Below are 12,300 nucleotides of genomic sequence, written 5' to 3' on the forward strand. Positions count from 1 at the left end.
TTTTAATTTCATGAGCTTATTTGTTTTTGATGAAAAATTTGGTGTTGAGGCATTGAAATGTGACTTTGAGGGCACACCATGCCAGTCTGAAGTGTCACCTGTTATTGTTTTGAGTTATACTTGTGTATTATTCAAACAAAACAGAAAACGTTAAAGCACTCACAAAGCTTTTATGATTAACCGTCAAAGTCGAACTAGTTTAAGCTACTAAAAATTTGTAAAGAATATCTTGACTTCGATAGTATAACTTTTAAAATAAAAAATACTGGTTGATTTTTGTTGTACAAGAGATATAGTACTATTAATGTTAAATAAGACAAGATGTGTGTCTTATCTATTAATAAAAATAATTGAGAAAATGACACAAAAATATTAATAAGTATTAAGAATTAATACATTATCTTGAATTAAAAATTATTAGCAAGTTATCAAGTCTTAAAAACTGTAACAACTACATAAATATATAACTGTTACCTAAACTTCTAGAAATTCTTTTGTTATAGTTGTATAAAACAAACCTTAATTATACAAATTAAACTAATTTTGTTTTTAAATGAAACAGTTTAATTTAAACATATTTAATAAGTTTTATTCGCATTTTAAAACCTTTAATTGTTAAATTGTGTAGATAATTTTCATAATTAACAAAACCAAAAACCTGTGTACTCTTGTTCAAACTGATAACAGGATAGTAAATTTTGCTTTCCAGTCTTTCATTTTGGTTATAAATGCTTATAGGGTCTCCCTGCTGCATTCCGTCGTTGAAAACTGTCAGTGTTTTAGATGCAAAGTGCAGAAACATCCCTATCACCGATCCGACTTTTATACCTTTTTCAAATCTGAAACAGTTAAAATCAAAGTATTTTGTGTTATAATTTTTAACAAGTCAGTTCTCAATAAATATGCGTTTAAAATAGCAGAGAGACATTTCTTTAAAATTCAAACTAAGTTATCGATTGAAGTAAAAGTTTCAAGCGTTATTCGCGCTACTTACAGCTGCAGAACATGTTTGATTTAATTCAATTTGTAGTTTAAGTTAAAATCAGATGTTGCGGGCAACATTTGTAACATATGGTTTTAAATCAAACCCGTAGCAACAATGTTCAGTTAAAGAACTTGTGACTAGGAAAAATAAACTGGGCAGATGTCTAGTTAGATGTGAATATATTTTTTTGTATAGTTTTAGTGAGACAAATTTGTTCAAAGACTTGATAATTATAACAAATCAAAAAGCTTTGTGAAATTTTGTTACTATTGCTTTTACAAAAATAAGAAATTTACAGAAAATATATTATTTGTTTTGTATATTTTATAGTTATATAACATTGATAAGTTGTAATGTTTTTTAATCATAACGACATAATAAAACGCCTTTTTTACATAAAACACTATGTTGATTTAACTCTAGTTGTAACTGTTATACAAAAATAAAAAATGTCGAAGACTGTAAATTTAATCCTTGTTTTTATAGACAACTTACAACAAAATAATGTTTCAGAAATGTTTTTATTTTTGTTATAAACATGCGTGCTAAAATTTCTATTAAGCTTAAGAACATGTAAAAGCACACAGTTATTGTGACTTTAGATTGATATAAACCTTTTATTTGTTTCAATATTAGAACTCAAAATTTTGATATTACAATAATCTTTTTGTTTAAAATATTTAGAACTTTTATGACTCCCAATTCTCGTCATAAAAATGCACACCAAAACTATTAGATGGTTAACTTTTGTAAATACATGTCATACAAAATCAAAAAGACTTGTGACGTAAAGCTTTTCCTCATGTCAACAAATAGAACACAAAACTTGGAAAAATTACTTGTTTAAAATGTTTCCCGCGTGTTTGTGAATGCAGTGGTGTTGGGTGAAGACGGCCCCCCAACTGCATATGTCACAACCCACGTGATCCGACCTTGTGACGTCACAGTGAGCAACACCGAACCCGACGCAGCTTCCTTTCGTCGGCGGCTTCAAAACTTTGAACTGCCAGTAGTGCGATCCCTGAATGTTTGTTTGAAATCTAATGGGTTTTAAATATGATCTAGTTAATATGATTTTTAATTATTTATGATTGTTTAAAATAAAAAGGTTCGCTTCAGCGGAGTTTTGAATTTTTAGAAAATGCTAAAACGTATTTAACAATTTTGTTTAATAATAACTGTAAGTTTATCTCTAATGTATTTTGTTTATATTATTTAACTTCTAAATATTATTAAGCAGTTTAAATATACAAATTTACAGGCCATTACATTAACTTCAAAGTATTTTGGAAAAAGCAACCTTAGAAATAAAGACTCTCTTTTTGTCGATACTTTCAAAAACCTTTAAAACGTGTTAAATTTTTGTTTATTACGAGTTAAAGTTTAGTACAGTTCGATTTTTATACAAACTTTTATACCTTACTAAAAAAAGTATACAAATTTGTTTTAAAAACAAGTTTACAAATAACTTGAACGTACTTTTGAAAAAGCAACATTGGCAAATACAACTTTGGTTTTGCAGTTGAAGCTCGTCAAAGTTGTAAAGTTATTTTCGAATTTGCAGTCGTACAGTTTCGCATCATTGTTGTCAAACTGAAAGCATGCAACTGAAAAAAACAGCAATATTGATATCATAATACCTAATTCAAACAAACTTTTTTATTATTCAAATGGCTCAGAACTTTTCTCCTCTTATATTATATCTAACATTTTTTGCTTGGCGAACTCTCATAAATTTAAATGGAGACAAAAGTATTAAAAAGGTAATTTTTATGTCTAGCCATTAAAACATATCCTGCATTGCTGGCACGAGTTAATTTAAAACAAAGAAGCATATGGAAGTTGCGGGGGAAGAATATAATATTAAAAATAATATAAAACTTGAAAACTTTTAAAATATAGTAACTCTCCATTGCTAAAAGTATATTTTGATGATTAACTTTCGTAACAAGATTATGGTTAGCTGAGTTTTATAATGTTAAAATCAAAAATCCATAATAAGCTACACTTATAGATTTATTATAAGAAGGTTTTGTAATAAACTTTTAACTTAAATTTTATTCTATAACTACAGAAATAAAACTAACATAAGTAAATATAAGGTTATGCCGAGTTTTTCGACTAAAACAAGTTATTTAAGTATTTAAAATGTTAATTTTAACTGTTTTAAATGAAAAATATAGAAAATATTTAAAAAAAAGTTTCTTACTTATTACTTTAAAATGTAAAACTTTTTAAGTTTTTTGTTTTTAGAACATACATAGTTTTGTTTAAGTTTTTAAGCATTAACTCATTCAAGACCATTTTCACTAATATTTACTTCATTGCCTTTTATATTTTATAATTTAATATTAAACGACAAAATTCGTACGTACTTTTTTAAAAAAAGTATTATAATTGAAAACAAAAAATTCATTTAAAAATTAACTAGTGCACTATGTCCAAGACAAACTACAGTGACCAGACTTCAATTACTTATTTCAACATTTTCAACGAAACAAGAACCTTCAGCGGTTTGCAGGTGAACCTCCTTGCTGCTCCTGCTCGTTCCGTGCACGTTGTACGACCTCACCCTCGCCCTGTAGATGCTGTTGAAGTGCAGCCCGTCTATCGTGCACATCTTCTCCTCGCCGGCGTAAACTTCCTGGTGTTTGTTGTTGCGTTAACAAAATTTCAACGAAAAGTTTGAATGGTTTTAACTAAACAGTACTTTGTAAATATTTATTTCTCCACGGTGTTATAAAAAAAATTAAGTATAAAATTTTGAGTACACGTTACTAATAAACTCAATAAAATATGTTCGTAACAAAAATGAGAAGTCGTAGGAGAAAACGAAAATAAATTTATTTCAATAAACATACCCTGAATGGACCATGGTTTCCGTCGTCAATCTCAAGTTTGAATCCGTCGCATAGACCTTCGTCGTTTTTTATTTTCCAACTGATGGTTACTGAGTTGTTTCTTGATAAACACTTTTTAACCTCTACTGCTGGCGTAGGTGGAATTGCTAAAAGTATTTTTTTTAAAACAATTTGTTGACCATTTTTTGAATTGCTGAAACTAAGTTTTTTTTTCAATTTAGTTTAAAAAACTACTTGTTAACTAAAATACTTGATTTTATAAAATTTTTGTAGTTTCAATTCTTGTTTGTTTACCTTTTAATGTGAAAAATTCAATGTTGTTAATTTCGTCGGTCAAGCTGTGGTTTCTGAGGGCAATGTTCAATTCACTGCTGATTCTCTTCTGCAAACAATTCGCACTCCACTGGTGGGTTTGACACGCAACTCTCTCTATCAGGTCTGCTGATACCTTTAACCGTTTTTATAAAATAATAAACTTGATAAATTGTTTTTTTTTTAATTGCGATAAAAACATTTAGTTATAAAAATACTGTTTTCTTTTAAGCATGAAGTTTAAATAAATCTTGAAAACATGACATAACCAACTAATTAGTCACAATGTTTTTTTTCTTAAACTACTGCTAATAATAAAAACTTACAGACAAATCAGTATAGTTAGCTTACTTGTAAGAATGATTCCGAGTTGTTCTGTTTCATTACTTCGATGCAGTACTCTAACAGCCCCGTGGTTTGTCTCAGCTTGGTCGTTGTTGACAACAACTGCTCGTTGATCAACTGTTAGTTTGATGAACTTATCTTTTATCATGAAATTAGTTCACAAAATATTTACTACTTCAAAACTTGAAAAAAAAAACTTTATTGTACCATGTGTGCTCATTAGTAGTAAAAAGATAATAAACTCAATATACTTTTATTGAGATTAAACTAAAAAAAATAGTTTGTTAAAGTTGTAGGTACTCGAAAGGCTATATTGATGTAAAAAATCAAAATTAATTAAAAAAATATCTATACTTGAGAGTAAGGAAAAAACTTAAGTTTTTTACAGCTTTAAAAAGGTAAAAAACTAGATAAAATAATAAAAGTAATTTTTTATGCTAAACTTTTGTTAGTACTAGTTAGTTTAATATTTGAAAAGACCCATTTTATATTTATCTAATCTGCTTAATTTAAATTTTAAAAACCTTGTAAAAAAAAACTAGCTAACGTTTATAGAAACTATACATGTATATTGTACAATAACTCTGAAGTTTTAAAATAAAAAATAGATACTAACTTTCTTTTTAGCTTCTTCTTCTTTTTGAATGAAATTTAACAATTCTTGTTTCTTTGATTCAATTAAGTTCATCACATTGTCAAAATATGTAGTTGTTTTTAACTTTAGGCATTCTGAGTTTTTCTGTTTTTGTTTAAATAAATGTAAAGACAAAGTTTTGGTTTACAGAAAGACAAAGTTTTGGTTTTAGCATTAAGAAAAGTTACTATCTTGAAATTTTAGGAAAGCTAAAGATATTTTATAACATCTTATTTGTTTTTTAAAAAAGAAAATGTCATAAAATACCACAAAGCCTACGTCAAAAAATTGATTTCAAAACTACTATTTTTAGTTTACAACAGTAATATTTTAAACAAGTGTAAAGTGTTTCAATTGAAGATTCTGTCGCACTTCGTGACCATAAATTTATATAGAATGTAAAACAGCAAAATGTCTATTTTTTTTCTTTTTTTGTTTTAATTTCATTACAATTTTTTACTATATTACAACAAAACAAAAAACTAAAACTTTTATATATCAATCTAGAATGTGAAAAAGGTTGAAAAACTAGCAAATATATTTTAAAACTGTCAATTTTAAAACCAATAAAATTACTTTAAGAGAAGCTTCTACATCTTGCAAACTTTCCACATAATTTTTCGCTTTTCTCGCTTTTGACGACAATAAACTCATTTGTTTGCTAAGTTTTGTCTGTTATAATTAATTTATGAAATTAATTAATACTTGATTTTAGGCTGACTTTTTTTGCAAACAAGTTAATGCTTTTGAAATTTTGCCTTTAGTTTAACTTAATTTTATTAAAAGATTATTATTTTCATAGCATTTTGTTAACAGCTTTTAAATTATATCAACTTGATAATAAATTTAGTTTTAAATATAATTTAAGTACGTAATTTTGAAAGTAAAACGAAAGTACAAGCTAAATACGTAAATTAGTTAATACTTTTTACAGTACTGATCAATAATTTTTCTTGCGCGTTGTAGCTTTCATGTAAGTCAGATTAAAGTAACTGCGAAAAGTCTTTTATTTAACAGCGGTTTAGATATAAGATTTTAAATTCAAAGCCTATATTAACTGATAGCTGAAAAAGTTTTTCCAAAAAGTTGTTTTAAATGTTAGTTTCAGTAAGCTAGTAGAAAACTAGCTGATGAAGCTATTCAAAAGCTAATTTGATTACAAAATTAATATTTTGCTTGTAAATAATTGTTTAAAAAAAAGGTAAAAATGAGAAGAAAAATTAATAAAGTTTAAGAACAAGTGTTTACGAATTAACTCTAAAAAAAATAATTATAAATTTATTTATTTATGATGTGATTAACTAAAACTAAAATAAAAAAAATACTAAGTAAAATTTAAAAGCAAAAATAGTTGCTTATGATATCTTCATTTTGAATAATTATATATATTTAATAAGTGCATTTAGTTTATTTACATGTTGTCTATAGTTCTTGTAAAACTTTTATCTTATTATCGTTAGAGTAGTGTACAACAGTAGTTTTCAAAAAGTATTTTTTATCAATGTACTGCATGTTGTTTTGTTGATATTTTGCAGTATCGTAATTTAAATTAAAAAATCTTGAAAATTTTGTTCACATTCGAATGTAAAAATCAAAAGTTCAAAACCAAAAACAAATGTAACTTTTTTTAGCATCTGGTTTGCAGGTTTTCGAACAAAAAATTGCTACAAATGATTCAGTTGTTACTACCGAGCTGTTTGCACTTAGCAGGCAGGATGTTGTGCGCAAAACAGACATTACACTGCAGACATCTGCTCATTGCGCGCAGTATGGTAAGCTGATAATGTGTCATTTCAAACATGATTTATCGTGTTGGCGGCAACAATGGAGTCAAATGTTTGCTTGTTGTTTTTTAAATCTTTAGTTGAATAATTAAAGCTTGGGTTCGCACCTGCCGTTTGCTTACGCGTTATTTTCTCAGGGCAAAACATGCGTAGTTGCGCGGCAGATTGCTACACAATATGCTTAATCGTTTCAAAGTATTACGACGTACTTTAAACATGCAACTAACTTATTTGCAGATTTTATTTTCATAATTTAAGTAGTGTAATAAAAAAGCTTCAACCATTATTAATTTAACGTTTACATTAAAAATGGTTCGGAAGCTTTTTATAAAAGACGGACTTTAAAAGAAAAAAGTACTTTGATTACCGGAATAATTAGAAAATATTCTTTAGGTGTGACCAAATTTTTTTAAACATAGAATTAAAGTAATAGTTATCTCAAAATCAATAATGTTCATTTATTTTCAAAATATAAGGAAATTTGTAAACATTGAATACCAAAGAGCTTAGTTTCGGTTGTTTTGCACAAGTTGTCTTCAAGCTAAAAAACACGTCGCTGATAAGATTTCCTTTATAAAGCTTATAAAAAACAAAATAAAACAAAAAACAAACCTTGTGCTCTTTGAACTGCATGCCGATCGGCTTGACGTCGTGACCCGTATGCTCATGCTGGCACTCCACGCATATGGACATGGTGCAAGTTTCGCAGTGCAGGGAAATCACCTCGTCTTCGTGCTTCGCGCAGCCAACCCCCGTTTCCGGTGTCGTCAGGACCCTTTTCTCCCTTCCGACCGAGTCCACCGCAACCGAGTACCTTTTGGTCGCGTTCGGTTTCTGCCCCCTCATAAGTCGCGACGACGAGCTCCTTTTGACGGTGGCCTGCTGGGCAACTTGGACTAATTGGTGGGCGGCCAGCGGTCCCTTGTCGGGGTGGTAGGCGTCGAGGCAGTTGGGGCAGTAGTTGACGTCGCACTGGTTGCATCTGACCGTGGCCAGCTGCCTAGAAGAAGTCTCGCACATCTCGCATCTCTGCCACTCTTTTCGGTTCGGGGGCTTTTTCGCGACATCCGAGTTGGCGCCAAAATTTTTTTCAGCTTTTTGCTTGAACTGGGCGACGATTGAGCACAGCAAGTGGTTGCGCCTCAAGCTATTTTCTCCCCTGTCGTCCAGGAACATTGTGACGTCACAGCTGGGGCACGTGACGCAACAAACGGATTTGGGGAGGAGCGGCAGGTTTATCTTCTGATTTTCCTTCGCCGCCTCGTTGAAACTTTCAACACTGTCCGACGAGGCGGGAATTTTTTTGGAAGTTTTCGAGAAACGGCCGCTTTGTTTCTGGGTGGTGCTGGAGGACTGCGAGTAGCCGCTGTCGGAGTCGCTGAAGTTCAGGGATTCAGAAGTTTTTCTATTTGGGGACTCCACCGCGTTCAATGCTTCCAAGTTTTGCTCGATTTTTGCTGACAACTTCTAAAGTAAAAAAGTCGTTAGTTTATTTGTTTTTTTTATTAAAATTTTCGTAAGTTAGTTTTGAAAAATTATGCTAAGAGTAGGAAATAGACTGGTCAGTTTTAAGATTAGAAAAAAACTTAATGTACTTTATAACTATAACTTTATCCAATAACTATAACATTTATTTTATTCTTCACAACTTTGTAATACTAGACTAGTTTTATACTACAGGTTATTATTTATAAAAGATATGAATTTAAGTAAGATGTAATAATTAGCTTTTAAAATATTTAATTAATAGAATTTAAAATGTAATTTTTAGTTTTTTGAATTAAAAAGCATAGTTTTTATAAGTAAAACCTTGTTTTTAGAAAGAATTTTATATTGAGTTTTTTTTAATCAATAACCTTAGTAAAGATAAATTTAATCATCAAATTAATCAATCACCAATAGATTATATAATATATTACAATTTTTTACTAAAATAGTAAAATTAAGTAGGATGTAACAGTTAGCTCTATAAAAATCTAACCTGTTGCTTTTGTACTAAAGTTTTTGCGCACTTGAAACAAATGTTGTGGCCACATTTCAAAACTACCGGATCATCAAACAGTTGTTTGCAATGAGGACAAAATAACTCTTGTTCCATTTTTTTTAAATAACTGTTTTAATATTTTTGATGACGTTTTTAGTTAAATCGTCTTTTAATCTACGATTTAAAAGTAGTTTCTACTCTTTAAACAAGAATATCTACGAAAAATTCAAAAGTAGTTACAATAACAAAAACTTAATAGCTTTCATACAAAAAAGTATAACTCAAGTCTAGAACAAAAATAAAGATAGCTTTTAACGTTTAAAAATTTAAAAACGAAACTAGAAGTTTTTTCAACTTCTGTCTAGCGTTTCTTTTCGTTGTATGCAAAACGTTTTTCATCTTCTTCTCTCGTTTACACCAAACAGAATCCCGTAACTTCAAATGTGTAAATATTGATTGTTGGTTGATTAGAAAGTTCAGCGGCGAAAGCAACAGGATTCAACAGTTGCCTGTACATCTCTTTTCATCAACAAACTTCCTTTTAGTAAATTTTCGATAAAGAAAAAGTCACTTGTAACTAATAAAAAGTACTACGAGATTGAAACATGATTGTAAAACTGAATGAAGCAGGTGTTGCGCGTGGTAAGTAATTTCACTTAGCAAACGAAGTTTGAAATTCAAAATTGTTCATTTAAAGTTAAATGCTTTGCCGCTGGAAAACTTGTTACATTTTCAATTGGATAAAATGTTTGTTTACTTTTTCTAATGCATACTTTATTTACCCAAAATTAAATCGAAATTTTCAAATAAAAAGTACTTAACAGGTTAATCAAACTGTTATTTAAAGACTGTTATTGACAAAATTGAAAAAAATACAAATTGATCACTTTAATAAAACCTCATTGAATTTTGAACTTTTTATTTCGATATAATTTCTTTTGTTTTACACTTATAAAAATGCTAACGTAAAGTTATTGAATATTAAAAGGATATACATTTATCTTCGCAAAAAAAGCTTTAAAGTTATTTGTTTTTTTAATTAATATACTTTTGGTAAAAATTTGTTAAAATTTTCAACATTTTTTACTTAAGAAAAAAGGTTAGTCGTTTTTAAAAAAGCATGAATTTAAGACTACCTAGTTGTATGAAATTTATCTGAAAATATAACAAAACACATTTCTTAATTTTTCATTTATTGTTTAGTACTTTCGACTAAGATTCTACAAGAACAAATAAAAGTGAATTGTAGTCAGAAATTTAAAGAATAAAAAAAAGGTTAAAAAATAAAAAAATAAAAAGAATCAAAAGTTTATAAGACATAAAATGACGGAACAGTCGAGTGTAGAGATAGAACTTAAAAATTAGCTAATTGGTCAAGTTTAATAGATTTATAATAAAAACAAGTTGAACTAACGATAAAAACTTACAATGACAAGACTACACTTTTAAAACCACGGATTTTTCTCGTTGGTTCATAAATAACAATTATAGTAGTAGAAGCACATTGGAAAAAGCGTGTACTTTTACTTAGAACAACTAAGTTAAATTTAGCTAAACTTTAAGTTGTAAAACTAAATTTTTATTAGTTTTTATAACAAAAATAAATAAATACTTAAAATACTAAAAAGCAAAAGGATTGTCCTGATGTGTTTTTTATTTCACATAAGTAATAATTGTTTAATAGTAGAAGCGCATTGGAAACAAGTGTATATTTTTACAAAAAACAAATGTGCTTAATTTAGCTAAGCTTTGAGTTGTAAATGTTTTTATTTTTATAAAAAAAAATAAATACAAACTTAGAAAACTACAGAGCATAAGGATTGTCCTGATATGTTTTTTTAATTAAATAGAGTAATGATTGTAAGCTCTAATTGTTTTTACTAGAAAACATGTTTATCGCTAGTAAATGTTCAAAATAAGCTAATAACTGTTTTTGATTATCTGCGAAACATCACACTTCCAAAAAACTTTTATATTTAAAATCGATTATAAAAAACACCAAAAACTAACTTCCTAATTATTATTTTTTGTTTTAAAGGGTTTTTATAATGCTTTTAAGGGTGTGCATTGACTGGTTTCCTTCCCCTAAAAAAAGTGGAAAAAGTTTATAAAAAGAAGCGATTGAATATGGTTTTCTTTTAAAACAGTTTAATAAAAAGTTAATTTATGACTGTGTACATTTTTAAGAATAAAATTTTATTGTATATTTTTAGCAAAAATGTAAGTTTTTTTGTAGAATAAAATTATATACAAAGAAAAATAACTACAAAAAATTTTTACTTTTTGAAATTCGGTACAAAATTTTTGAGTATATCCTTAGCAACTACTTTTGTTTACAACTGAGCTAAAGAAAATGGGAACGGGTCAAAGTTGCACAAAGAATAAGTTTAAATTTAGTATTTGAAATAAGTATTATTTAGCTAAGTTTTTGCTAGAATTAAGTAGACAAGACTTTTTTAAGCCTTTAAAAAACCCATAGAAACTGAATGGCCGATATAGGTAGTGAACCTAGCATAAGTCATTTGGCAATTGAAGATCGTTTGTTAAGCTATCTGGAATGCTCCAAAAATTATGATGATAACAAATTTACAATCTTCACTTAAAGACATAATATTTATCACTTAAGTTTATTAGAATTTTTTTAATAAAAACCATAAGCACAAAGTTGTGCAAATAAAAGTTTGTTTATATAAATTTATAATTGTTATTGTATTTTAGTTTTAATTAAAAATTGTTTTGTAATTGGGTTTAGTATATTTTATTATAATTCCTTTAAAGTTCTTATATTTGTTATGTTTCCTTTTTTTCTTTTGAATGTGTACATCAAACAAATTTCAATTATATTTATATCTTTAAACTTTTTTTTAGCTGTTTTTTATTTACGTTTATCTAATTTATAACATGTATACGTTTTAGTTTAATATCTTTTAAACATCTTAAGTTTTTATTTACTTACTTGTCTTGCTTAATACTTTTTTTTACTTAATTTTAGCAACTTCTCAGTTGAACAGTAATTATTCCAAATACTAAATTTAAATTAGTTATGAGCTATTATCAAGCTTTTATTATCAAGCTTCCATAAAAGATAATATTAAATTATTTAGCTTAGTTGTATACAATATTAGTTGTTAGGGGATTACTAAAAATTTTCTACTTAACTTAAATAAAAATACGAAGTTTTTTATGTTACTTTTTAAATAAAGTTTGTACCCCAAAATAGTTATAAATTTTTTTATTGTATGCAAAAATGATGTAGTTTCTTAAGTTTTTTATTTAGTAAAGAACAAAGTATTTTAAAATTTTATAATTACAAAGCGAGAATATTAAAAACAAAAAACTATATATAAAAAATTATCTAATCAAAAGTTTTTGTAAAAAAAAATTTAAACGATTTT

General features: G+C 27.7%; 1 protein-coding gene across 1 annotated transcript; it reads right to left on the reverse strand.

Moving 5' to 3' along the window:
- Positions 1-658: 658 nt before the first annotated feature.
- Positions 659-9,022, reverse strand: LOC145846089 (E3 ubiquitin-protein ligase TRIM9-like; the record flags this gene model as incomplete). Its single annotated transcript, XM_082953004.1, has 10 exons — positions 8,903-9,022; positions 7,801-8,388; positions 7,534-7,755; positions 4,510-4,620; positions 4,141-4,294; positions 3,847-3,992; positions 3,491-3,629; positions 2,465-2,592; positions 1,825-2,006; positions 659-839 (listed from the first exon to the last, which is right to left on the reverse strand). Coding segments are annotated over exons 1-10 (1,968 nt in total), but the record flags the coding sequence as incomplete, so codon positions are not given.
- Between the last annotated feature and the right edge of the window lie 3,278 nt (positions 9,023-12,300).

The sequence above is a fragment of the Thalia democratica genome, unplaced genomic scaffold (genome assembly GCF_965202585.1).
Source record: "Thalia democratica unplaced genomic scaffold, ktThaDemo2.hap1.1 HAP1_SCAFFOLD_276, whole genome shotgun sequence".
Taxonomy (NCBI): domain Eukaryota; kingdom Metazoa; phylum Chordata; class Thaliacea; order Salpida; family Salpidae; genus Thalia; species Thalia democratica.